Source organism: Mesoplodon bidens (assembly GCF_964165515.1).
Source record: "Mesoplodon bidens genome assembly, chromosome: 1".
Lineage (NCBI taxonomy): Eukaryota > Metazoa > Chordata > Mammalia > Artiodactyla > Ziphiidae > Mesoplodon > Mesoplodon bidens.
In genome coordinates, this window is record NC_138176.1 from 87,664,179 (window position 1) to 87,691,969 (window position 27,791).

At 37.3% G+C, this 27,791-nt stretch overlaps 1 protein-coding gene across 2 annotated transcripts in view; it reads left to right on the plus strand.

Moving 5' to 3' along the window:
* The first annotated feature begins 3,517 nt into the window (after positions 1-3,517).
* Positions 3,518-27,791, plus strand: part of BLTP1 (bridge-like lipid transfer protein family member 1) — a 216,686-nt gene continuing 192,412 nt past the window's right edge. For both annotated transcript variants that reach the window (XM_081223831.1, XM_081223832.1), the window contains exons 1-4: positions 3,518-3,730; positions 5,202-5,289; positions 20,260-20,389; positions 24,015-24,131. In XM_081223831.1, coding sequence (XP_081079957.1) covers positions 20,293-20,389; positions 24,015-24,131 — 214 coding nt within the window. In that variant the 5' untranslated portion in view covers positions 3,518-3,730; positions 5,202-5,289; positions 20,260-20,292. The remainder of the gene's footprint in view (positions 3,731-5,201; positions 5,290-20,259; positions 20,390-24,014; positions 24,132-27,791) is intronic.

The window sequence follows — 27,791 nt, forward strand, 5'->3', positions numbered from 1 at the left end:
CTTCTCTGATTAAATTTATTCTTTGGAACTCTGGAAGGCCTAGGAGGCTAAAGTTTTTCTACAAACAAAATGCAGGCAGAGGACATGGTGGCAGGGGCATGGAGGTGTCCCAGGAAGGTCCCACAGGGTCCTGCTTGGTTACAGTTGTGGTTTTACATTATTATCTGTTCCAATACTACAATTTGAGAAATAATCTTTTTTTTTTTTTTTACTTGGATCTAGTATGGAGTAGTGAAAAATAATAGGTATTGGAGTTAGACTCTCTTGAGTTCCAGTTCTGGTTCCACTTTCTAGCTTGTGTGACCTTGGGCAAGTTATTTAACTTTACTAAATTTCCTCATTCACAGATAGTATATACATTATGGGTTTGTGTGAATTAAATGAAATAGTCCATAACAGATATTAGCCAGGTGCCTGGCACTTAGTATATATATGTAATTTAAACATTTTTTTCTTAGTATATATTCCATTAGTTTTTGAAGCACATTTTATTTTACTCTAGGATAAAACATTTTCATGATGACAATATCACTGTAAATAGAAAGCAGCTAAATTTGGTTAATTTGGTGGCTACCTCTTGGATTATTTTGAAAGTAATCCCTTCTATCCTTAAATAATCCTTTCACTGTCCCCAAAATTACACCATTAGAGATTTATTCCATTCAATATCTTTAAAGTTGAAGATTTTTATTGTCTTTAATGTTTTCACATAAAAATGAAATATCCCCCAGAAGGAGATGAGGAATATAATTTTAGGGGACCATGAGAGCCTGATTTAATCAGACTTGAGGCTGACCTTTGTATGTGAGCTAGTGAGTGGCAAATGAGAGTAACAAATGAGAGTAACAAAGGTGAGAGACAAAACTGAAAGACGTAAATTTCACCTTGGTCTCAACTTAAAAAAATAGTCCTCTTCAGTGGACCAAAAGAAATTAAGACAAAGAAAATGTCATATATATATATGTATATACATATATATATATTTTTTAACCACTAGACCACAAAGAAAACTTATACACAGTTATTCATAGTAGTTTTATTTATAATAGCCCCAAGTGGGAAACAACCAAAATGTTCCTCAGTAGGTGAATTGTTAAACAGACTGTGGAACACTCAGCAATAAAAAGAATGAACTATCGATATGTGCAACAACTTGGATAGCTCTCAAGTACACTGTGCTGAGTGAAAAAAGCCAGTGTCTAAAGGTCACATACTGTGTGGTTTCACTTATATAATATTCTTTAAATGATTACATTTATAGAGGTGGAAGACAGATCAGTGGTTGCCAGAGGCTAGGAATTATACACGGAGGGGAGTAAGTGTGACTATAAAGGGGTAGCGATAGCATGAGGGGTATATTTGTGGTAACAGAATAGCTCTCATCATGTTTGCAGTGATGGTTACATGACTTTACATGTGATGAAATGATATAAAGCTATATATACACATTATACCAATGTCTAATTCCTGGTTTTCATGTTGTATTATAATTATGTACCATATAACCACTGGGGGAAACTGGGTGATGGGTACACAAAACCACTCTGTACTACCTTTGCAACTTCTGTGTATCTATAATTATTTCAAAGTAAAAGGTTAATAAAAAACCCAAAATCATTAGAGGGCTTCCATCATTAGAGCAATTCTTATTGAAGTCTGGATGGAGACATTTGCTTTTGTATTCTTCTTTGCTGGTGAAAGGTGAAAGTAGGTGGTAGACAAGTGAAGGGAATAAGCCTTGTCATGAAAATTAGTGAGTCAAATGAAATGTCAGAGAGTTTAACAATCTTCACAACATTAAACACCTTTGGAATAGAAAGCTTTTAAAATAAATAATTCATTTTTAGGACGCCGTCTAATGCATATCTGTAGTTGTTACAGGGTGGCCCTTTTTCTTAGGGATGAAAGGAAGTAGAGTCAGAAACTTTCAGATTCCAACTGTCCACTCAGTAGTTAGATGAAGACCACATTCAACTTCACCCCCATCTTCCCTCTTTCCTCTTAATTCTTTCCCTTAGCTCCAGGGCAATTCAGTTTCAGTTTAGTTTTTGATTTGAGGAGCTTGAACCACATCTTGGTATTCCTACTCCAGATAACTTGTGCTGGGACAATTTCCCTTTAAGGCAGGGTTGAATGTTTGACAGTAGCAAAGTTGAATCCTTGTGGGGTCCTGGAGCCTTACTGGGGAATAAGGATTAAGAATGATTGAGATTCTCCAGACTTTGAGAAGGACTACTGAAATTAATTTCTTTGTAGAAGTGCAGAAATAAACTCTAAAGAGCTAATTCAAATAAGGGAGGCAGGTGTGTTTCCGTAGTAGGTGGAAGTAACTAAGATAGGTGTATGCTTTTCTCTTCTTGGCTTTCATCCAGTCCTTTCATAAACCATTTCTGCTTGAGCCACCATTTCCTTATATGCAATAAAGGTTAATACAACACCTCATGTGATTAACCTTTTCTAGCTTTATTTTAAATTTGGCTTCATAGCTGTTGTTTTGAGGTAAAAACGGAACTCCCATGTAATGTTAAATGTTACTGAGAGTGGCACTTCAGCTCAAGGAAGTCAGACTAGACATTTCGACATTTAGAATTTAAGAGGCAGTATACAGTAATGCTTAAGAGTATGAACTCTGGAGCCATACTGCTTGGGAACCCTAGCTCTCCAGTTTGGCAAGTTATTAAACCTCTCTCTGTATCTGAGTTTTTAATTTGTGAAATGGAAATAAGTGGGGATAATAACAGTATTTACCTCACAGGGTTTTGGGAGGATTAAATGAGTCAGTAAATAAAAAGTGCTTAGAACAGTGCCTCGCTCATGCTTGACACTGTTAGCTATTACTAGTATGTTACCGTTTGCATTTCTAGTTGTCTTATGTGCATTCTCCACATCTGCCCCAAGCAATCAGAAAACTTTTACAGAGCTAACACTGTTTCCCACTTTTCCTATTACAATTTGTACCTAAGAAGTGCGCAAAATTTCTGTAACAAGCCTCTAACTCCAGGAAGTAGTTTGCTTTGGTGCACCCACTAATAATATGAAGAGCCTTTCTCTTTAAAAATGGTGAGCATCAACCACTTTTTAGTAGTATAACAATAAGAGACTTAGTTCTAATAGATTCGCTGTGGCAGCATTTCACACAATGAAGCTCCCTTTATTGATACGGTCATAAAAGTTTTGCTCTCTATTCAGAGCGGATTCTCTTCAAATCAGAGCACCGGTCTCCTTTTGGTTAGCGATCTGTCCCCACCTGTGCTCATCTGCCTCTTGGCCGCAGGAAGGTAATTCATTACCATTCCCTTAGGGTGGGTAGCGAAATGATTTTTCAAATCCGTGCCTAACCTCCGCCTCAAGGTCGAGGTTCCGCCCCCAGCCCGCCCAGGAGGGGGGGAAGGGGCGGGGCGTCCCAATTCCTGGGCGGGGCTCGGGTGGCGTGCCTCGAGACGCCGGCGCCGTGACGTATGACGTTACCAATTGACGCAGCCGCAGTGCTGCCCGGCCCCAACTCGGACCCCTCCCATTCTCCTCCGCCCGACTCTGTGTCAGAGGTGGGGCCCCGGGCCGGACTTCGGGCGGCGGGTCTGGGTGGCGGGGTTGGAGGGTGTGGACCCGCGCAGCGCTCAGCAGGCCGTGTTCGGCTGGGCTCTGCAGCTGCCGCCGCCGCCGCCCAAGGCCCTCGGCATCCCCCGGAGAGAGACCAGAGCGATTCCGGGCCGCCCCGGCGCTCGCTCAGGTGAGGGGATGGGTCCGGCTGGGCAGGTTTTGGGTGGGCAGCACTCTTCCCAGCATCTCTGGACCTCAGTCTGGTCGGAATCAGGGAGGTGTGGCTTCGTCGCGACTGCCTGGTGCGACGTCGACTCATCTCTTATTCGTTTGCCATCTTTACCTGCAGCACGGGGACTTGTACACCGGCTGTCGAAGGTCCATGAGAAGGCCAGAAAGGGCCATGATGGGTGACTGGGGGCTCGAATGCAGAAACTGGCCCCTGGGTGGTGGTATGGCGGGCGGGCGACGCCCACCTGCGGCTGTGTGGGAAGGACCGTGCACCTGCAGACTCTGGCTTCAGCCTTGTTAGCTGCACCGGGCTGCAGGAGACCCCATCCTGGTTAACGCAGAGTCGATTTTGGACCAAGGGCGGTGGAGCCTTAGAAACCCTGTTTACTCCCCAGGCGTGGTGTGTTTGTATTCTGATGGGTGCTTGCTGGGGCTACACTATGGAAGAGTACGTTTCAGCGGAAACATCTTTTGACCAAAGGAGGGTGAAGGGAAGTTGATTTTCCCTCTGCAGAATTGTCCCCCTCCCGCTCCTCTTGGCCTTAGCTTTGACAAATGCAAGTTAGGGACGCTTGTTAAAGGGAAAGAGTTCTTGTAAATTTCCTCTGTAAGGAAATCATTGTTTTCCATGACTGTTCAAGCGTCTAAGTTTCAACTGGTTTCATGTTGCTGCTTTCAACTCTGTGCATGGCAATGAAGCTGATTTATTTTAAGTTCACTAGATACATAAAGTATAAAAATAGATGAATTAACCAGAACATTTATCTTAATGAGTATTGAGTGGTACATGCTTTATGTGCATATATTATCTTATTTAATCATCATAACAATCCTATCAGGTAAAGTCTGTTATTACTCTTATTTTATAGATGAGAGAACTAAATCCCACAGCCCTAAAAAACAACTTGTCGAAAGTCAGAGTTGTGATTTAGATCAGGTCATTGTACTCCAGTTTAGAGTCCCTTAATCAGTATGCTTTACCACTCCCAAGCATCGTGAGGATTTGCAAGGTGATTTTCATTTGATAAAAAGTGTGCCAGGTGGGAATAGGAAGGAAACTGAGGCACCATTCTTGCCAGCAAGGACCCAACAGTTTGAGAGAACAGCTTTTTCAAGGAGTATGTTTTAAAGGTAGGATTTGACCTCTAGAACCCTCTGATTACCAAAATCATGCCCTTTCCATAAGTACAGTGGTTTTGAAACCTTTGGAAGACTGTAGTTTGGAAATTGTGGTCTTCTTCTAGTTTTAGGAGTATTTCTTGTTCAGAAACTTTAAAGAAGGAAACGTAATATTGGATTAACACTAAAGACTTCTTGTGTGTGCATGCACGCAGGTGCATATGTAATCAAATCATTTAATCTGAAATGGTGAAACTGCTGATAAAGTCAGAATATCTTGTATAATTGGTTAAAATGGGTGATCTTTTCAGGTGTGTTAAGATGCAACACTGCAGACAGGCCTTCTGAAGATCAAGAAAAGGAAAAACAGAACATTACAGACTCTGGAAAAAAAACTTGGTAAATATTTCGGGTTTTCAGTTAAAGCTCAGATAGAGGAAATCTGACTTTCTGCTTCAATTGTAATTTAACCTGATCGAATGGTCTAAGAATGGGGGTGGGGTGACAGTAGTGTATGGGGTGACAGTAGTGTATAACGTGAGCTGCCATTCATTTTACCTGACTTTTGAACTATTGCTATGTGACTGACAGTTGAGTCATGTGCTTAGCTTGTGTATTGGCAGGAGAAAGCAAAGGGAATTGTTGGCTTGATTCTCTATCTAAAGTGGCAACTTTCTTTTCTCTCTTTTGCTTCCTCATTAATCTGCCCATATTATAAAGGGTTTTAAAAAGAAAGGAAGAAAATTAGTTGACGTTTGGTTTGTTCTTTATAGAATACTGTGTTTGTTTGAACTTAACTGTATTTTTCACTATGAGTTCAATGGAGAATAATAGAAGACATGGTTAAACATGATTGAGAAAATCTTAATTAATTTCATAAATATTTATTGAGTACCGTACCTCAGGCATTTTTTCAGGCTTCTGTTAAGAGTAGTGGTCACCATGGCCCTGGAGAGTACTAGAGTAGTGAACTTTTTTCTAGAAGGTAAGATTTTTGTGAACCCATATCTTTTATTTATTTATTTATTTATTTATCTATCTGTCTATCTATCTATTTATTTTTGGCTGCATTGGGTCTTCGTTGCTGCTCCTGGGCTTTCTCTAGTTGCAGCGGACGGGAGCTACTCTTCACTGCAGGGTGTGGGCTTCTCATTGCAGTGGCTTCTCTTGTTGTAGAGCACAGGCCCTAGGTGCATGGGCTTCAGTAGTTGTGGCATGTGGGCTCTAGAGCACAGGCTCAGTAGTTGTGGCACACGGGCTTAGTTGCTCCGTGACATGTGGGATCTTCCTGGACCAGGGATCGAACCCGTGTCCCCTGCATTGGCAGGCAGATTCTCAATGACTGTGCCACCAGGGAAGTCCCTAAACCCATATCTTTTAAAAAAGTTTTATATGCAAGGATGTTTTTGATTTATGTAAAAGACTAGGAAAACAGCACTACTCATACAGTAAGTGTTTGTATCTATAATAATTCTTTCATATTATTTTAGTTAATAAAGGAAGGCAGTCTACTAGAGCTACTTTAAGGTACAGTGAGAAACTAGGGTTGTTACAGACTTCACTTTAGTGTACTCTTTTCCATGTTAGAGATAGTAGTAGACCACATGTTCTTTATCCATTCATCTGTTGATGGGGACTTGGGTTGTTTCCATATCTTGGCTATTGTAAATAATGTGAGATATATATATATATATATATATATATATATATATATATATATATGTATGTATATATGGAATACTATTCAGCCATAAAAAAGATGTAACTTTGCCATTCGTGACGACATGGATGGATCTCGAGGGTATTATGCTAACTGAAATAAGATGGAGAAGGACAAATAACATGATTTCACTCATATGTGGAATATAAAAAACAAACAAAATAAATGAACAAACCAAACAAAAACACAGTTACTGAGAACAGAGTAGTGATTACTAGAGGGAAAGGGATGGGGGGGTAGGGCGAAATGGGAAAAGGGGATCCACTGTATGGTAATGGATAGAAACTAAATTTTTGTTGGTGAGCACATTGTAGTTTATACAGAAGTATGAATATAATGTACCCATGAAACATATAATGTTATAAACTAGTTACCTCAAAAGATAAATTTAAAAAAGATAGTGATAGAATTTCAAAAGTTCATGGGAGATTAAGAAAATTAATTCTTTAATTTGAGAAAATTTCAGGGAACTTATATATGACAAATAGAAGGGACATGGTCAGATGCAACAATCTGGATGATGAATTGGAGAGAGATGAGCTTGGAAGCATGGCAGTCAATTAGAGGCTATTGTAGTAATCCACGTGGCAAATGAGAATTAGAAGCACAGTAGTGTAAATGGGATTTAAGGGATGGAGATGGATTAGATAGATATAAAGGAGATAGAATGGATAAGATTTAGTGGGCTTGAGGGAAAGTGGAGTCAGGGTGATTTCTAGCCATTATCATTTTCAATTTTATAATTAATGTTTAATAAATATTTTCAGAATAAATGAATTATCTGACACCTGGCTTGGGAAACTGAGTAGATTCCGGGCCATTTACTGAGGGAATATATAGGAAGAGAAATAGACTGAGGAACATGGTTGGAGGAGATGAGTTCAGTTGAGGCTCTTATATTTGAGGCATCTGTGACTTCCAAGAAATGTCATTAGGCAGTTGTATTTACAGATCTGAGTTAAGAAGAAGACTCAACTTGAGATATAAATTTGAAGTCACAGTTTATAGATGATAGTGAAAAGCAATGGGAATGGATGAGATCAGTCAGGGAGAAAAACATAGGGTAAAAGAAAAGAAATGAGGATGGGGAACACTAATATTTAAGGGTAAGGTGGAAGGAAAACATACCTCAAAAGAGATGAAGTAGTAGGCAGGGAAGTGGGAGAAGATCAGCAGAGTCACAAGTAAGTGGAAGAGCTGAGTTTGGAGAAAAGGAATGGGTATTAGGCATCTTTGAGACATCACATAAAATGAGGATAACAAAAATATCCATTGGACATGTCAGTTAAGTCATTGATTTCAGCAAGAGCAATTATATAGGTGGATCCAGTTCACACTGGCTAAGAGATAAGAAATTGAAATAACTAATGTCACTTGGTCTTTCAGAAAGTTTGGTTTTAAACAGGGGATAGTTAGAGATAGTTTGAGATAGATAGATGAGTTTGAGAGAGGGTTTTTGTTTTTTAAAGGTATGAATGATATGAATACATTTACAGTCTTTATTTGCTGAGGATAAGAAGCCATCAAAAAGAGAATTTGACGAGAGAAGAGTGAGAGAGAAGAATTGGTGGAGCAAGGTCATTAACCAAGTTGGAAGGGATAGAATACAAAGATGCAAGTCAAGGGTGCTTCAGATAGACCTCTCCCGAGACAGGAGGGAAGGAGGCGGTGATGATTATGGATACAGATAAATTTGTAGGAGGCAGGGTAGAGGTTGCTCCACAGAGTCCTTGCAGGAGACTCCCACTTAGGGTGGAAGGAGTATATGATTCACTCATGTGATTGGTAGCCTTCTTGGTGTGGTATTGCTGACTCCTGGTCATTTGGTGAGGAGGAGTGGAGTGAGGGTAGTTTAGCTTAAGATGGCAGGTATGAACCATCAGGGTAGAGATAGCTTGCAGATATCTCACAAAATTACCTTTCTCATACTTTGTATTAGTTATCTATTGCAGAGTAAGAAATTATCCCAAAAGTTAGTGGCTTCAAATATTTATTATCTCAGAGTGTCTGTGGGTTGGGAATTTGGGAGTGACTGAACTGGTTGCATCTGGCTTCAGGTCTCATGAGGTTGTAGTTGATTGGCTGGGACTTCAATCCACTGAGTGCTCAGCTGGGGCTGGAAGATTTGCCTCCATGATAGTTCATTCACATGTGTGTTGGCCGGAGGCCTGAAATCCTCACCACATGAACTTCTCTAGGGCTTCTGAAGTGTCCTAACAAGGCAGCTGTCTTCCCCTGGAGCAGATGATCCGAGAGAGAGAGAGACAGAAAAACAGAGAGAGAGACAGAGAGAGGGGGGGAGAGAGAGAGAGGGAGAGAGAGAGAGAGAGAGAGAGAAAGGCTGTGACGCCGTTTTTGACTCAGTCACAAACCATTGCTTTGTTCTTTTAGAACTGAATCACTAATTCCAGCCCACACTTGGGAGGGGAATGAATTAAGCTCCACCTCTTGAAGGGAGGAATATCAAATACTTTTTGGACATATTTTAAAACTACCACAATTCTATCAATTGTCAGCTTCTTCAGGGCAGCAAATAAGCTCTTTAAAAATATGTAGATTCAGCCTTTATATCCAGGTGAGAGAGAAGTACAGAAACGTGGGGAGGTGGTTCAGTCACATTTAGCTCACTTTACCGTTTGGTCTCCATTGCCACGAATTAGGCTCAATAACTCGATGTGTTACCTCTTGTAGTTGATTTAAAAAAGTGATTGCTGACCTTTGATTTAATAGAGGATACTTTTAGGAGAAAAAAATGCCATAGTGGGCAAAATATGAATTTTTAATACCAAAATGTGGATTTTGGTAACATTCAATATTAGCTCCTAAACTAGAATTTAGAGGTAGAAGGAAGGAACTAATTTTTTGCAGCAAAGAAATTGAGGACTAAAAGACAAGTACAGGCTGATTTCTGTGAACATATATGATATGAGAGGCAGTATAACACAGACTCTAAAGCCAGACTGTCTAGTTTCAAATCCCAGGTCAGCCATGTCTTAGCCGTATTTGTGCTTAGCTTCTCACTGCCACAACTTCTTCATCTGAAAAATGGGGAATTGTAAGTAGGTAGTTATTTCTGACAATTAGATCAGTAACTACATGTAAAGTGTTTAGAAAAGTGCCTGGCACATAGCAAGCAGTGAATAAATGTTAGCCATTTTATGGTAGCTATATTTTATCATTATAATGGTGAGTTAATACCATGGCATGAACCTTTCAAGGAGTAATATAACATTGTCCAAAATGTTTACAGTCTAAACTTTAGTGGACTTTGTCACTTTTGATGTATATGGAAAGTGTGTTTCTATCCAGCTCCATATCCATTTAAAATACTGTGTCAGATATCACCAGTAGTATTGTATAAGGTCACATCTGCATTTTTTCCTGAAGCAGCCTTTTTTGTTGTAGTAGGTACATAGAAGTTCAATTTCAATTACAGCAGTGTTCTCAGTTCATAGGAATTGGCTATTAAATGGATCTTTTGGGCTCTCTGCATAGCAACATGCTAATAAAAAATAATTTCCTTGAACTTGGTATGATAAGATTGTTGGTAAACACACATGACCAGTTTCTTCCTCCCTCTCCCCCATATCCAAAGACCCTACTTTATTGGGTGAATAGTTTGAATATATATTAGGTGGGGTTTTCTGATGTGACTTAAGGCAGAAGATAACAAGATTAAGAGCCAGATCAGAAAATGGAAATACTGGTTTTATTACAAGAAACCTTCTTTAGAATTTTACTTTGCTGATGCTAGTTTTTTTAAAGTTTTATGCCTTCTGGTGTATCAATATGGAAGGGGTATATAGAATTCTAGATTAAAAGAATTAAAAGAAACTTGTAGATTGTGTTCACCAGCCAGTACAAAAAGTGAAAACAAAACCCCACAGCTAATCAATTTATGAGATGCAGAAGTGGAAGGGTTAAACTTTTCACTCACGGCACTTTCTGTTGATGTCTTTGTATCGCTGGCCATATTGAAGAATACACTGAAGGTAGTAATTACTTCTGGTGTGCTGTATGGAGGTGGGTAATATTTATAAATCATGGTTTCTTCTAGATTTGAAGAAGTTGAAGTTAGCTCTTTTTACCCCATTATTAGTAGATATGCTTTCTACAGCTTTTTAAGAGTTTCGTTTTGTTTTTTGTGCTTTCTATGAATATTTAGGTGAACCAGCATAAATTTCTGGCTATAGCAGTGAGGTTTGCTAAAGTGCAGTATTTTTATTGGATGATATGACTTCTTAGATGTTAAAAACTCTTCTATATGTGACATGAAGAACCATTTTTGTAGCACAGATTATGTTATTAAAAGGTACTCTACATTTGTTTAGTTTGTTGATTTATACTGTTTGAATCGTTGGTCACCATATCTGAATAATATCAATACTTCAGCAATAATTGCCTGGTGATCATTGAACTTTGGTATTTGATCTGCTTTTAAGAATCTCAATAGTATTTTTAGAGCTATGTTATTCATAATACTTTTTTTTTTTTTTTTTTTTTAGTGCTCCCTAGACTCATGGCCCATGCTATCCAAAAGTTTGGTGCATTTAATACATTTTTGATTGTCATTTATATCAACTAATTTCTTCTTTGTTATAAATTTCTGTTGTTTAATTAAATATATATATTTCTCTTTTATATTTTTATCTTTTACTAACAATACATTAGTCATTGTTTACTGGTATGCATCTTATGTTTTTTTAACTTTCACCTTGTGTTGAACTGGTTTTCTTTTAAAAAAGAACATTAATGATAGCTTAGCTACAACTGTTATAATGTGTTTCTTGTCAAACACTTTGCTCTGAGTTTTATGTTTGCTCTTCAAGGAAGAGATGGCCATTTTACAACTTGGAAACAGGCTCAAAGAGATTAAGTAACTTGCTTCAGTTATCTCACAGCTAAGGAAGGGCTAGAAGGGATAGAAAGAGGAAGCTTTACATTGCAAATCTGCTTTAAAGCCTATTCTGTTTGATTTCTGTTATTTCTGACTGTTACTTTACCAGTTAATTCTGTTGGTCTTTAGAGGTAGTTAATAGTTAATAGGTCAAATTGTGCTTGTAGCATGTAGAATCCTGGGGCTGAAAGGGTCCTGGAATGACTCTTTCTAGGTAGAGAGGATTATTCCCAATCTGTTTGATCTAAGAGGATAATTGTCTATTTTGTTTGTTTAAATGAACAGAATAGGACATTATATAATTTTGCTTTATGTACACAAAGCTGCCAACCCTGACCACATTTCTTAAGGAAACTAAATTTGCTTTTTTTGCCTACCATCTTCTTTTTAAGGTTTTTCCCATTTTCAGGAATCTCAGGCCTTCTGTGATATTCCTGGATCTTGCTTGTTAATGAGAAAAGTAATCTATTGAATTAATTTATACTAATAACACATGGTAATAATTAATGGTAGCTATTATTGAGATACTCTAAAGATATCTTTGCATTTTAAGAGAGAATATTGGTTGGTACTCTATTTGAAGAAATGGATGGTGGGATTTTAGGCCTTGTATCCTGATGGGCAAATTTTTTTAGGCATAGAGGGCTCTTCAAATCACTATATGCTCAGTTGGTAATACCAACCTTTATATGCATTCCAATACTATCTTAAATGTAAATGTTTACATATTTCTTTTGCTTGAGATGTTCAATTGCAGGTACTTTTCTGTTTTGTATTATTTTATTTGTGTAGCATCCTAGAATTGGAAGGAGCATCGCAAAGTCATTTGTTTCAGGCCCGCTGCCTTTAGATTGCTGAGTGCTCAGACTACTTGAGCCATTGCAGAAACAGTTCAAATGAATTAAACACTCTTGAAACTTCATTTTGTATAAAAATGTTGCCAGCTGATTTGTGTTTTACTTTTGTTTTGGGTTGTCATTATGCCATAGGAAACTTAAGCAGTCTGTTTTGGCAGTTCCTTTGTGTTGGTATTTACTGAGCTCTTTGGGTCAATTACCTGACTTCTTAATTAAGGAGGATATAAATGACTTTGAAATTGGGACCTGTACAAAGGTATCTCAAGGTAATTTCTTACATATTTACAGAAACCAAACCGTACCTGAAAAGTTTTCAAGTAAGTGTATATTCTATAACAGTTAATGTAAAATCAGTCAAGTTTGGTTTATGGGCAAGCAATGCAAAAGTGTGTACAAAGTGCATACTTCACAGAATTTCTAGTATACAGAATGCTGCTATGTGCTAATAGGTATTCAAGCTTGATGTTGAAGAGAATGCTAATGTTGATGAAGCTGAAAGGAGAGCTATGAAGTCGATATATTTTCCAACTCTTAAAACCCATGTAGCACAGGGAACTGTATTGAATATCCTGTGATAAACCATAATGGAAAAGAATATAGAAGAAAAGAATGTCAATGTGTGTATAACTGAGTCACTTTGCAGAGATGGGCACAACAATCTCGTGCCAAACTATAGTTGATTGGCACAATCAACTAAACTTCAAAAAAAAATTAAAAAAACAAAGAAACAAACAAAAAAACCCCACGTAGTTTCCTTTATGGAAAAGGAACTGTGATTAAATTCGAAAAACTTTAATATAATGGTCTGAAGGTATGTGAATGCCTTTTATACAAATAATTGTGACTTTATTGTTGCATGAGGGATTTGAGTATGATTAATTTTTTTCCTTCATTTTTGTTATATTTGGAATTGGGTTATCAAAAGGATATTTTGATATCCTTTCCTTAAACTCAAGTGAATGAAAACTAAATTTTCTTGAGTGTGAAAAAGATCATTTAGGACTCTCTTGGCCTTGAGTACAGTGGAAATACTTGCTTACTTTTGGCAATAGCTCATAATTATGTACTTTTTATAATGATGCATTTATTTCATTCAGTTATGAAACAAGTATTTATTGAGAGACTACTGCATACCAGGAACTTTGTTGGATATTGCACACTCAATGAATAGGGCAAGCATATCCTTAAAGAGCAGTTAGCTGTCTAGGTGGGGAGACAGACTTCTAAACTGATAATTACAATACAGTGTGATAAATGCTAAGATACATTTACCACTGTGGCCATCTGGAGCTCACTACCACTGGGGAACTCACGGAGACTAAATAAAATATTCCTCAGAGTTATCCCAAGCCAAGAGCAGGGAAGCTGCAGGTGTTTACCCACCAACTTCCTAGCCATCATTGACATTAACTCTGGCATTTCTGGCTTGCCCTGAGTACAAACTGAGCATGTTCCTGCAGCCAGAAAGCAGCCTACAGTAGGATGTTACAGGTGTTCAGAATGAATAATCTTCTGGTGTAGAGGTGAATGTCAACAGTTTATGGGCAAGACACCAATGGCATTTGTTGCCAGTATCAGGCATTTACACAAGGTATTATCTACTATGTGCTACGCATTGTTCTAAATGCTTTACATATCTGAACTCATCAATTCTCACTGTACAACTCTGTGAGGCAGGTACTGTTAGTGTCCTCATTTAACGGATGAAGAAATAGAGCACAGAGTGGTTAGGTAACTTGCCCATGATCACATAGCTATAATGTCAGAACTGGTTTTTGAACCCAGGTGGTCTAGTACAGAGTCCATGCTCTCAGTCCACATAATGGTCTGCTTTTGGAACAATACAGCCTGAAGCAGGACCTTTTGACTCTTCTGTTTTCCCTTGGTAACTGCTTCCTCTTTCTCCCTTCCTCCAGTGTCTTTCCTGTTAGTGTTCTTTACTTCCTTCCTTGTTTTTAGCTTGCCCCTCTCTAGAACAGTACAGCTGTTCAGCTTCCATTCTTACACTCAAGGCTATCAAATCAAATAATTCTTGCTAAGGTGTTAACTGGTCTTTCTGATGTTTTGATGAAGGCTTTGAGTTTCATATTGCTTGGTATTTGCATTTTAATTTTTAGAAAAGACAAAGATTTAAGAACCGTAGAAGGAAAGACATGATGGTAGAATGACAGAGGATCAAGTTGATATTTTTGGGTTGGGAAACACCTATTCCTTGGCCATAGTTATAAGGAAAGGCCAAGGGGTGTGTGCTTGGGCAAAAAAAGCCCCTTTCTCGCCTGTCATGTCCTGTCTTCCAGCCACCACCCTCCCTTTTTTCTTTTTAAATTGTGGAAGAATTACAAGCCAATTGTAAAACATTTAAATAATACTTAGTTATCAAGAGTAAAAGTGAAAGTTCTGCTTTACTGATTCTTTTCCTTTCCCCAAATCTCCTCCCACTGCTCTCGGAGGTAATGGCTTAGCTAATGTTTTTGCAGATTAATAAAAGTATATACATATACACACACTATATATGTACATGCATATGTGGTGTATCTATATGGTGTATATATGTAATACACAAAATGGATAGTCTTTTTAAAAAATGTAAGTGGAATACTATACATCTTTTTGCTCAACTTGCTTTTCTCCTGCTAACATTACATGTATCCTGGACATTTCCCTGTATTATCCCCTATAGAGCTATTTTATTCTTTTAAAAAAGCTGCATATTATTTCACATGGTAATAGTATTTATATGGTAAGAGTGTACCATAATTTATTTAACTATTTTCCTATTAATTGACATTTTTTCTGTTTTCTCAGTATGATATATAATGTTGCAGTGACTGTCCTTGAAAAAACATCTTTGTGTCTAAGTATTTCTGAGAAATAAATAGAGCCTTAGAACTGAAATGTTCAAGTCAAGGCATGTACATTTTTATAGTATCTGATAAATTGGTCTTCTCAAAGGCAGTTTACTCCCATCAACTGTATAAGTGCCCATTTCCCCATACTTTTGCCAATATAGTTGTTTTCAGTCTATCTAATTTTTGCTTATAGTGGGTGATAAATTGTGATTATCCCCGATTGCTAGTGTTATTGATTATCTTTCTCTGTGAATTGCCTGTTTATATATTTTCTCATTTTTCTATCAGATTATTTGTATTTTTTGTATTGACTTGTAGGATGACCTCTATTCTTGTAGGACCAATCAAGATTTGGAGTTTTATCTTTAAAAGTCTGATGATGCAAGTATTAGATGTTAGATAGTTTTATTCCTTCATGCTAGTGGAAGAGAAAATAGGTTGAATGTAGTATTTGAAAATATTTTACAGATAATTCATTTTGAAAAGTAATCTTTTTTTGAAAGCTATTTCTAAGAATGTTGGTAGTAGTGGTGGTATTAAATTAGGGACTTTGATAAATCTCTGGTTGTTGTTGTGTTTGATTAAACTGTTTCACATTTTCATGCTTTTCTTTGTATGCCACTAAAATATTACTTGCCACAATTTCTTTTCTAATGTGGACAGCAGTTTTGAAATGAGTACCATGGATTTCAGGAAGAATGAAGAGAAGAATATAGGTGAATCATGAAAATATTGCAAGAACATGTCTTAAAACACGTAGATCAGTGTTACCTTCTTACGTAATAGATAAAAATGCCATTTAAAATGATATGATACTTGAAAACAGTGGCTGTGTTCAAGGCATTGTCACTGGTATTTTGGATACAAAGATGACTAAAACAATCTCTATTGGTCATTATGATTCAGAAGAGAGAGGCAAGATAGATTAGATTCAGGTTATGTATCTTTGGCAGGAATATCAAGGAAGTGAGGCTGTTTTCTTCTATTAAAAAGTGCACGATTTTGATTTGTCCCTATATTGATGGTATTTACTTTGATCACTTAATTAATTGCCAGCTTTTTCAGAGTTCCTCTTTTTCCCTTTGTCATTAATAATTATTTTGGGGAGCAGTTATTTTGAGATGATATGAGTATCCTGTTGCTCATCAAAATTTAATTGATTATTTATATTCGTATGGACTCATAGATTTGTATTTATTAAATGGGTTGTAATTTATTACTGTTATTTATTTTACTGCTTAAATTGTCCCAAATTTTGCCAGTGGGAGCCTCTGGTTTTTATGTCCTTTTGACATGTTCCCATCATTCTTTGAATACTTCTTTCCTTTCTGGAAAACAAGGCTCATCTTGACTTTCCCTGCCCTAGTTGTGGAATCAGCCATTTCTTCAAGGAGCTCTCTTAATAGAAAACTGTTTTTAGAAGAAAAGTTCTCTGCTCTTTATATTGGGGTGTTGCTGCTCTCAGGGCCTGTTAATGAGCATATGCATAATATACATATATACATTTACAGCTATATTTGTTTCTATATCCGTTTATATTGAAAACCGTACCTCCAGTTCTTATCCAGCACCACAGGGTTAATTCTGATTTTCTTCCTTTATATATCCTCTAGCAGTGAGAAACTTGGCTCCCATTATTCTTGGTATATTTACTTACTTGATTAATCCCCTCCCCCATCCCCTGCATGGGCTATCTCCCAGGTGTTCGCCCTTCATATCCCGCTCCTGCATCAATGCAGTACCCCAGATCGCCCTCCTGCATGGAAGGTCTACCCATCTCTTTGGGGTCTGATGCCTTCCACTTGGGTTCTGACACCCTGCACCAGGCAGCCTGCCTGTGTGGATGACCTCACTCGCCCAGGCTCTGACACCTTGAGCTGGACTGCTTCTCCTGCCCCTCTCCCCGTGCCTTGGACCCTCGTCCTTCCACTCAGTCTCCAGCACCCTGTGCCTAACCTATTCCCTGCAAGTATTGCCTCCTCATCCTGCTATGGCTTCAGTACCCTGAAATACTGCCACTTTTCCACTAGCCTCATCACCGCACAAATGGGTATTTAATTTAGGGTATTTAAAGGTATTATTTGGCTCTGATATCCTACTCTAGGCCACTGAGACTCCTGTCCCTCTCTCCCCCATGTGCAGGTTCCTGCCTTACTCTGCTTTACCTTATGGCTTTATTTATTTATTTGTTTGTTTGTTTATTTAATAGGAGATGGAACAATCTGTTTTCTCTCTTTTTTTTAATTAATTGGTTTATTTATTTATTTTTGGCTGCATTCCATCTTTGTTGCTGCGCGTGGGCTTTCTCTAGTTGCAGTGAGTGGGGGCTACTCTTCGTTGTGGTGCGTGGGCTTCTCATTGCGGTGGCTTCTCTTGCTGCAGAGCACAGGCTCTAGGCACACGGGCTTCAGCAGTTGTGGCTCGGGGGCTCTAGTTGTGGCACATGGGCCTAGTTGCTCTGTGGCATGTGGGATCTTCCAGGACCAGGGCTCGAACCCATGTCCCCTGCATTGGCAGGCAGATTCTTAACCACTGTGCCACCAGGGAAGTCCCACGTTACGGCTTTTAAACTGAACTGTTCAGGAAGGGAAGAGGAAGAGGAAACAACCAATTTGTTTTTTATTCCATCATTTGCTCCATGAAAAGGTTTTGCAGTAGGTTCTTATATCAGTCTCCACTTCCTCTTCCTTAAAGGATTGGTGGTGTGCCACTTAAACAGTGTGGCAAAGCATATAGCCCCGTTTGAGTCTGGATTTTCTGTGTCCAGTGTTGTTTTTACTCACTTACTTTATGCCAGAATGTCTACTGTTTACTTTAGGGCCCCTTGTTAAGTCTTAACCTTTACTTCTGTATTTGCTCAAAATATGTTCTTTTAACTATTGAGACTTTGTCTGTTGATTTCTCTTAAAGGTTTTGCATTAACTAGTAATTGGACAAATGTTGGTTAAAACTGTGTGATACTGCAGTTTTCTCTCTTGGTAACTTGAATACCCTCTTTCTAATTACAGTCTCTTTGGCTGTGGGTTGTTACAGTGGTGGGTGGTCCAGGTGATGTTGCATGAGGACTGTAGATCCTTTTGGTGGATAGATCACTTTTCCTCTTATGTGGAGATCTGAATGCCAGGGTACATCCCTCATGGAGCATCCCCTAGGAGTCACCAGGTGCTCCTTTCTTCCTCAGTGTGCTGGTGATGCATCTGTAAAATGTTAAAAATAAGTATGAAATAGGTATAGATGTTATTTTATAATGTGTAAACCATTATATAATATGTGAATATTTGGTTTTAGATTATAGGTCTTTTCAAAGTGTTTTCTCTCTTTTAAAACTTTTACTTCTTCTAGTCTACAAAACTGAAAAGGGAAGAAAGAAAGCTCATGTTGTAAAAGTTAGCCTCCAAATTTTAAGTTGCTAGTCGACAGACTTTTCAAAGCCTTGAAAAATACAGCCTTTTTCCCAGTTTTATTGAAACATAATTGACATATAACATTGTATTAGTTTAATGTATACAACATAATGATTTGATATATGTATATATTGCAAAATGATTGCCACAGTAAGTTTAGATAACATCCATCACCTCGCATAGTTACACGTTGTTTGTTTTTGTGATGTGAAATTTTAAGATCTCTTAGCAACTTTCAAATATGCAATACAGTATTGTTAACTATAGTCACCATGCTGTTCATTACACTCCCAGAACTTATTTATCTTATAACTGGAAATTTGTACCCTTTGAACATCTTCAATCATTTCCGCCACCCCACGCCTTTGGCCACCACCAGTATTTTCAATATGTGAACATTTTTTACTCTCTAAAACATAGGAAAAAAGGTTTACTGAAAAATGAAAACATTAAAAAAATTTCTCTAGCCATCTTGCCCTTAGGTTTGCATATCACTTTTAATAATAAACCTTTTATTACTGAGCTCTTCATTTTTAAAAAATGCATGTTTAATTTGCCTCTAAATTATACTGATTTCAACAATGTAGAAATATGAAATATTGTAATCTCTTGTAGATAGTATCTTGCAATGTTGTTTCACTCAGTTTTTAAACTTGTTTTGTAATCTATGAAGATAGATTTGTGGCGAGTAAACAGAAAACACTTTTAAGTTTGACAAGCTAACTACTGAATTTCATCTAGAAAGTTGTCCTCACATATTTTTCCTGTTTTAAAATCTGTCCTTCTAGTTGTTCATAAAAGTCACATATACTGTTTGGTCTTAAGGGATTATTAACTGCATGGCTTTCTTTGTCTAACTTCTTTCCCCCCTTTTTCTGATTTATCACAAGATAATTTTGTTATAGGTGGGTTGGGTTAGTCATGTTAATACTGTATTATCAGAGGGATAATTTTCTTGTTTCTTAGATCATAAAATCAGAACTTTCATTCCTCACTTTTTGCTCATTCTCAGTACGTACACACACACACACACACACATACACACACACACACATACATACATTTTTCATGTCTAATCACAATTTGACATATGTTGTAATTTATCCTGAGCATCCGGTGGCAGGAGATCTGCTTACTGTCCAAACTATCCAGAGTGAATCTAAACTAGGAAGATTGTTTCTCCATGGAATAATGGGAATACACAGCTGATAGAGGTTAAGAAGGATTAATACAACTTAATATATAAATATATTATTATTAAGTAGCAGTTTTTAGGACAAGTCTAGGTGAATTTGTCTAATGTAGATGATTAATACTCCTTTATTGTTGAGATAAATATCTTAGATTAGATTTAAGAATAATTATGTCCCTCTTATTTTGAGCCAGAGTATAGTAAATGAACCTGAGTCTCTGTTCATACTTAGAATGGTGAAATCAGGACATTAAAAATATGATACATTGTTTTATATTTTATGTAGAAATGTGGACATGTTTGTTGTTTGTTATATTTTTGCAAATATAACAAATTTCTTCTTATTGAAGAAAGCAGAATATGATTTAATAAACTTTCACATTTATTAAATTCACCTTATTTTCCCCTTACATAGGTTAAGTTCTAAATTTAACCTTTGAACTCTTTCAGACCTTTAGATGCTATTCTGGAAAAACTTAAGTAATGGATCAAAGGAAGAATGAGAGTATTGTTCCTAGTATCACTCAATTAGAAGATTTTCTTACAGAACACAATTCCAATGTTGTTTGGCTTCTTGTTGGTAAGTAGAATATATTTTCTTGTACTTTATTGTTTTTTGTGTATGGATTAACAACTGCCAGATTTTAAGCAGTGGTTGACTGAAGTTAGAATGCTTATAATACCATTTGTTTATTTTTTGGGGAGAAGATTTTAATCTATGCTTCTTTGAATATTTGCTCTGGAAACTGCCCTGGAAGGCTGTTTTCCTTAGATTGCCTCCTTGTCTGACTTAGAAGTGGGATGAGAAGAAAGACATAGCTTATCTTTCCTGTTTCAGATCAGCTCTTCCATTCCCCATCCCAACATACAAGCAAACACTTTTGTTTTATTATAAAAGTGATAAATCCTTGTGGCAAATATGTTTTTGCCTAATTAATCTTCTCATCTCTTTCCTCACTCTTTATTCACTTGACAGTGGGCTTTTCCAGTAATAAGTTTTTTTGTCTTATATTGCCGAACTTTTCTAGGTGTACACAAATAATACAAGACAGTGTATACTTAAATTGCAGAGAAAGGGAAGAAATACGAGTGAATGAATGAGTATGAACAAATAAGAAGGAGAAATACAAATAAAATACCAAGGAAAGGAGAGATTACTGTAGGCTGTTACTGCCCAGGATGTTTTGTGGAAGAATGGTGTTTGATTTGAACTTTAGCATGGGAATTAGAAAGATACAGAGAGGAAAGTAGGAAGGGTAAGATGGGGTGAGAGAGGAAAGGGAGGGTAATGGTAATATTTATTGAGGTAATATTTATTGAGCATCCTTTGTGTGCCACATGCCACAGGCATTTTGCATATGTTGTCTCACTTAATGCTCACAGCAGACTTATGAGGGTAGGTGTTATTTTCCTATTAACATGTTGGGGAATTGAGGCCCATAAGGATTTATTAACTTACACAGGTTACACAGCTGTTTTTTTCTGAGTGCAGGCTTATGCTTCTTTCATGACACTGCAGGATGCATGGTAGGGTTATGGTAGAGGTGAAGTATATATAAAGGGAATTATAATGATTCATGATTTCTAGGTAAGATTGGATTACCATTTCAACTACAAGTTTTTTTTTTCCTAATTGACAAACATGAACTACTGTAAATTATCATTAACGAAAAATAAAAAGTAAAATGAAATGCAAAACAATACTATGAAATATAACTTCATAAAAGCAGCGTTTAAAATTACCTTTTAGTTTAATTAAAGGCAGAATTCTTTCTTTTTTTCTTTTTAACATTTATTTATTTATTTTGGCTGTGCTGGATCTTAGTTGCAGCAATCGGGATCTTCATTGCGGCATAAGGGATATTTAGTTGCAGCATGCGGACTCTTAGTTGCAGCATGCATGCGGGATCTAGTTCCCGACCAGGGATCAAACCTGGGCCCACTGTGTTGGGAGCGTGGAGTCTTACCCACTTGACCACCAGGGAAGTCCCGGCAGAATTCTTTCTGATTTCCTAGGTGCCCCTTCTCCTGTCACCTTGAATTTCTCATTTTCACATTGTATACAGCTCCTTTCTTTAAGGTGAAAATAATTGCAATGACCAGAAAAACCTAGCGGGATTGTTTAATCCCTCTGTTTTACTAATGGCCTTACGCTATTGAAGGGGATGGGGGGACATGATACAGTGAAAGGCCATAATCCTCAGGTGGTTACTCTCCGGGAAAGAAGTGTACTTTCTCAGCAGATACCTTTTGCCTTTCTGAAGGGCCTGTAACTATCTGCTCTTCACACAGTGATTTACAGTAAAAATTAATGCAAAATGACTTTAAGCTTAAAACAGTGTTGTACCATCAAAATAAGTGTTCAAAAGAATTGTTCTAGAAATAATTTTTATGGACAAATCATAGCACTTGCTACCTCAGAGCTATTACCATCAATCTAAGCTACCTTGAGGAATGTTGTATTTTGACTCTCAGTGACTGCTTTGTTTTATCTATGTTAAATAATTTTTTTTTTTTTTTTTTTTGCAGTACGCGGACCTCTCACTGTTGTGGCCTCTCCCGTTGCAGAGCACAGGCTCCGGACGTGCAGGCTCAGCGGTCATGGCTCACGGGCCCAGCCGCTGCGCGGCATGTGGGATCCTCCCGGACCAGGGCACGCGCCCATGTCCCCAGCATCGACAGGTGGACTCTCAACCACTGCGCCACCAGGGAAGCCCTATGTTAAAAAAATTTTTAAAAATTTTACGAACTTAATATGATGTTGCTAAAAGGTTACACATATTAAATTGTTTTATATTACTGTCTTAATCTAGAAAATAGTTATACTATTTAAATGGATAAGTAAAAGAAAATTTATCGAAAAATACTTTCTTGTGTTTTGCGTTTTGTATGTTTACGAACTAGGTTTTTTGGGAATATTATAAATTTTATAATCAAATTTAGAATATCATTTACTGTAATAATATTTACTGGTGTTCTTTAAAAGTAAGTTGTTGTTGGGGCTTCCCTGGTAGCGCAGTGGTTGAGAGTCCGCCTGCCGATGCAGGGGACACGGGTTCATGCCCCGGTCCAGGAAGATCCCACATGCTGCGGAGTGGCTAGGCCCGTGAGCCATGGCCGCTGAGCCTGCGCGTCCGGAGCCTGTGCTCCACAGCGGGAGAGGACACAACAGTGAGAGGTCCGCGTACCGCAAAAAAAAAAAAAAAAAAAGTAAGTTCTTGTCTTATCAATTGCAGCAAAATAGTATTTGGTGGCCTATTTAATATAGATATATCTTGAAGTAGGTTAAAATTGTCACTTCTTTCCAATAGTACTTTAAAAGCAGAGACTATTGATTTTTTTAAAAAGTGACTTTTCAGGCTTCCCTGGTGGCACAGTGGTTAAGAATCCACCTGCCAGTGCAGGGGACACGGGTTCAAGCCCTGATCCAGGAAGATCCCACATACCGTGGAGCAGCTAAGCCCGTGTGCCACAACTACTGAGCCTGCACTCTAGATCCCGTGAGCCACAACTACTGAGCCCATGTGCCACAACTACTGAAGCCCGTGCGCCTGGAGCCCGTGCTCCACAACAAGAGAAGCCACCACAACGAGAAGCCCGTACCCCGCAATGAAGAGTAGCCCCCACTCACCACAACTAGAGAAAGCCTGTGCACAGCAACAAAGATCCAGCACAGCCAAAAATAAAATAAATAAATTTATTTTTTTTAAAAAGTGACCTTTCTATGATGTAAAAAAAAAAAATCAGTTTTCTTTATTTTTAAGTGGATGGTATTAGGAGTGAGCTTTTAGCCTAATAAAGGTAGTTTTTTTTTCATAATATTCAGAAATATGGGCTTTTTCATCCCAGAACATCTTTGTGTATGTTTAATAACTGAAACAGAACAAAGGAGTGTAAAAGGAAACAGGAAAAAAAGGAAAGCCATTTTACTTGAAACATTGCTTTACTTCATCTGATTGAAATCTGTGTTTTGCTGGCTAATGGCTTACAGAGAATGAAGAAAGTTGAATAAAGAATCAACTTGTGGTTTTGAAAATTCAAGTATTAAATTGTAAGAGGACATTTTACCATATGGAAGTAAATCCTCTCGTTTCTGAACGTGATAAATGATCTTTCACTAACAAATCTTTATTGAGATATTAAGATGACTGAAGGAAACGTATAGTGAGATCCTTTTTTTTTTTTGCATTTTTTTCTCCCAACAGCTACCATTTTGTCCTGTGGATGGATTATTTATCTCACGTATTATAATTCTCGGAATGTTGGTCTTATTTTAACACTGGTTCTTAACAGATTATACAAGCATGGCTATATCCATATTGGTAAGTTTGAGTAATTTTTTTCTTCTCTGTAATCTTGAGATGTATATTGTAAATATGTATTTTATAAACAGATAGTAGCTTTAGAAATTTACCTTTGTTTTATGAAAGTTAAACTAATTTAACTGGAATTTCTCTCATATAGCATATAGTTCAAGTAGAGTTCAACTACCACTTGGTTATGTCCTTTACCTCATTCTTATTTCTTAAAGTGTTTCTAAGTGGTTTTTTTTTGGCTTATAAGAGATAATCATTAAAATAATTTGAAAAATCTAGACATATAACATATGGAACTAGAAGTTTCTTAAGGTCCTACTATACAAAGAAACTTTCTAATGCTTGATGAAGTTTTACTGTTGTTTTTTAAACTGATACCTAAAAAATCTATAACTGTAAGTGGAATCATCTTGTGTATTTCATTTTGTAGCCTTCTTTATTAATTTAGCTTGACTACTTATAAATGGGAAGTTTGCAAATAGATAGGAGGGTGTCTTAGGAAGTTATATGCCTTAGAAAGCCCTAAACCACTGGGGAAAAGGGGTGAAGAGTCAGCAAATAGAATGTTTCTGATCTTCCTTAGAGTTGAGTACCTCTTAGTGGTCATAAATAAAACTTTTCTCAAACGTAAGTAGTCTTTCATTGATTTGAGGCAATGACGGGTTCCTGGAGTCACCCAAATTAATGGAGAAGAATGGTGAATTAGTCACTGCTTTGGGTTTTTTGTTTGTTTGTTTTTTTATACTGCAGGTTCTTATAAGTCATCAGTTTTATACACATCAGTGTATATGTGTCAATCCCAATCACCCAATTCAGCACACCACGATCCCCACCCCACCGCGGTTTTCCCCCCTTGGTGTGCATATGTTTGTTCTCTATCTGTGTCTCAACTTCTGCCCTGCAAACCGGTTCATCTGTACCATTTTTCTAGGTTCCACATACATGCATTAATATATAATATTTGTTTTTCTCTTTCTGACTTACTTCACTCTGTATGACAGTCTCTAGATCCATCCACATCTCAACAAATGACTCAATTTTGTTCCTTTTTATGGCTGAGTAATATTCCATTGTATGTATGTACCACTACTTCTTTATCCATTCGTCTGTCGATGGGCATTTAGGTTGCTTCCATGACCTGGCTATGGTAAATAGTGCTGCAATGAATATTGGGGTGCATGTGTCTTTTTGAATTATGGTTTTCTCTGGGTATAAGCCCAGTAGTGGGATTGCTGGATCATATGGTAATTCTATTTTTAGTTTTTTAAGGAACCTCCATACTGTTCTTCATAGTGACTGTATCAATTTACATTCCCACCAACAGAGCAAGAGGGTTCCTTTTTCTCCACGCCCTCTCCAGCATTTGTTGTTTGTGAATTTTCTGATGATGCCCATTCTCACTGGTGTGAGGTGATACCTCATTTTAGTTTTGATTTGCATTTCTCTCATAATTAGTGATGTTGAGCAGCTTCTCATGTGCTTCTTGGCCATCTGTATATCTTCTTTGGAGAAATGTCTATTTAGGTCTTCTGCCCATTTTTGGATTGGGTTGTTTGTTTCTTTAATATTGAGCTGCATGAGCTGTTTATATATTTTGGAGATTAATCCTTTGTCCTTTGATTTGTTTGCAAATATTTTGTCCCATTCTGAGCGTTGTCTTTTGGTCTTGTTTATGGTTTCCTTTGCTGTGCAAAAGCTTTGAAGTTTCATTAGGTCCCATTTGTTTATCTTTGTTTTTATTTCCATTTCTCTAGGAGGTGGATCAAAAAAGATCTTGCTGTGAGTTATGTCAATGAGTGTTCTACCTATGTTTTCCTCTAAGAGTTTTATAGTGTTTGTTCTTACATTTAGGTCTCGAATCCATTTTGAGTTTATTTTTGTGTATGGTGTTAGGGAGTGTTCTAATTTCATTCTTTTACATGTAGCTGTCCAGTTTTCCCATCACCACTTATTGAAGAGACTGTCTTCTCTCCATTGTATATATTTGCCTCCTTTATCATAGATTAGTTGACCATAGGTGCGTGGGTTTATCTCTGGGCTTTCTGTCTTGTTCCATTGAACTATGTTTCTGTTTTTGTGCCAGTACCATATTGTCTTGATTACTGTAGCTTTGTAGTATAGTCTGAAGTCAGGGAGTCTGATTCCTCCAGCTCCATTTTTTTCCCTCAAGACTGCTTTGGCTATTTGGGGTCTTTTGTGTCTCCATACAAATTTTAAGATGATTTATTCTAGTTCTGTAAAAAATGCCATTGGTAATTTGATAGGGAGTGCATTGAATCTGTAGATAGCTTTGGGTAGTATAGTCATTTTCACAATATTGATTCTTCCAATCCAAGAACATGGTATATCTCTCCATCTGTTGGTATCATCTTTATTTTCTTTCATCAGTGTCTTACAGTTTTCTGCATACAGGTCTTTTGTCTCCCTAGGTAGGTTTATTCCATGTATTTTATTCTTCTTGTTGCAGTGGTAAATGGGAGTGTTGCCTTAATTCCTCTTTCAGATTTTTCATCATTGGTGTATAGGAATGCAAGAGATTTCTGTGCATTAATTTTGTATCCTGCAACTTTACCAAATTCATTGATTAGCTCTAGTAGTTTTTCGGTAGCATCTTTAGGATTCTCTATGTATAGTATCATGTCATCTGCAAACAGTGACAGTTTTACTTCTTCTTTTCCAATTTGTATTCCTTTTATTTCTTTTTCTTCTCTGATTGCCATGGCTAGGACTTCCAAAACTATGTTGAATAAGGGTGGCAAGAGTAGACATCCTTGTCTCTTTCCTGATCTTAGAGGAAATGCTTTCAGTTTTTCACCATTGAGAATGATGTTTGCTGTGGGTTTGTCATATATGGCCTTTATTATGTTGAGGTAGGTTCCCTCTGTGCCCACTTTCTGGAGAGTTTTTATCATAAATGGGTGTTGAATTTTGTCAAAAGCATCTTCTGCATCTGTTGAGATGATCATATGGTTTTTATTCTTCAATTTGTTAATATGGTGTATCACATTGATTGATTTGCATATATTGAAGAATCCTTGCATCCCTGGGATAAATCCCACTTGATCATGGTGTATGATCCTTTTAATGTGTTGTTGGATTCTGTTTGCTAGTATTTTGTTGAGGATTTTTGCATCTATATTCATCAGTGATATTGGTCTGTAATTTTCTTTTTTTGTAGTATCTTTGTCTGGTTTTGGTATCAGGGTGATGGTGGCCTCATAGAATGAATTTGGGAGTGTTCCTTCCTCTGCAATTTTTTGGAGGAGTTTGAGAAGGATGGGTGTTAGCTCTTCTCTAAATGTTTGATAGAATTCACCTGTGAAGTCATCTGGTCCTGGACTTTTGTTTGTTGGAAGATTTTTAATCACAGTTTCAATTTCAGTGCTTGTGATTGGTCTGTTCATATTGTGTATTTCTTCCTGGTTCAGTCTCGGCAGGTTGTGCATTTCTAAGAATTTGTCCATTTCTTCCAGCTTTTCCATTTTATTGTCATAGAGTTGCTTGTAGTAGTCTCTTAGGATGCTTTGTGTTTCTGCAGTGTCTGTTGGAACTTCTTCTTTTTCATTTCTAATTTTATTGATTTGAGTCCTCTCCCTCTTTTTCTTGATGAGTCTGGGTAATGGTTTATCAATTTTATTTATCTTCTCAAAGAACCAGCTTTTAGTT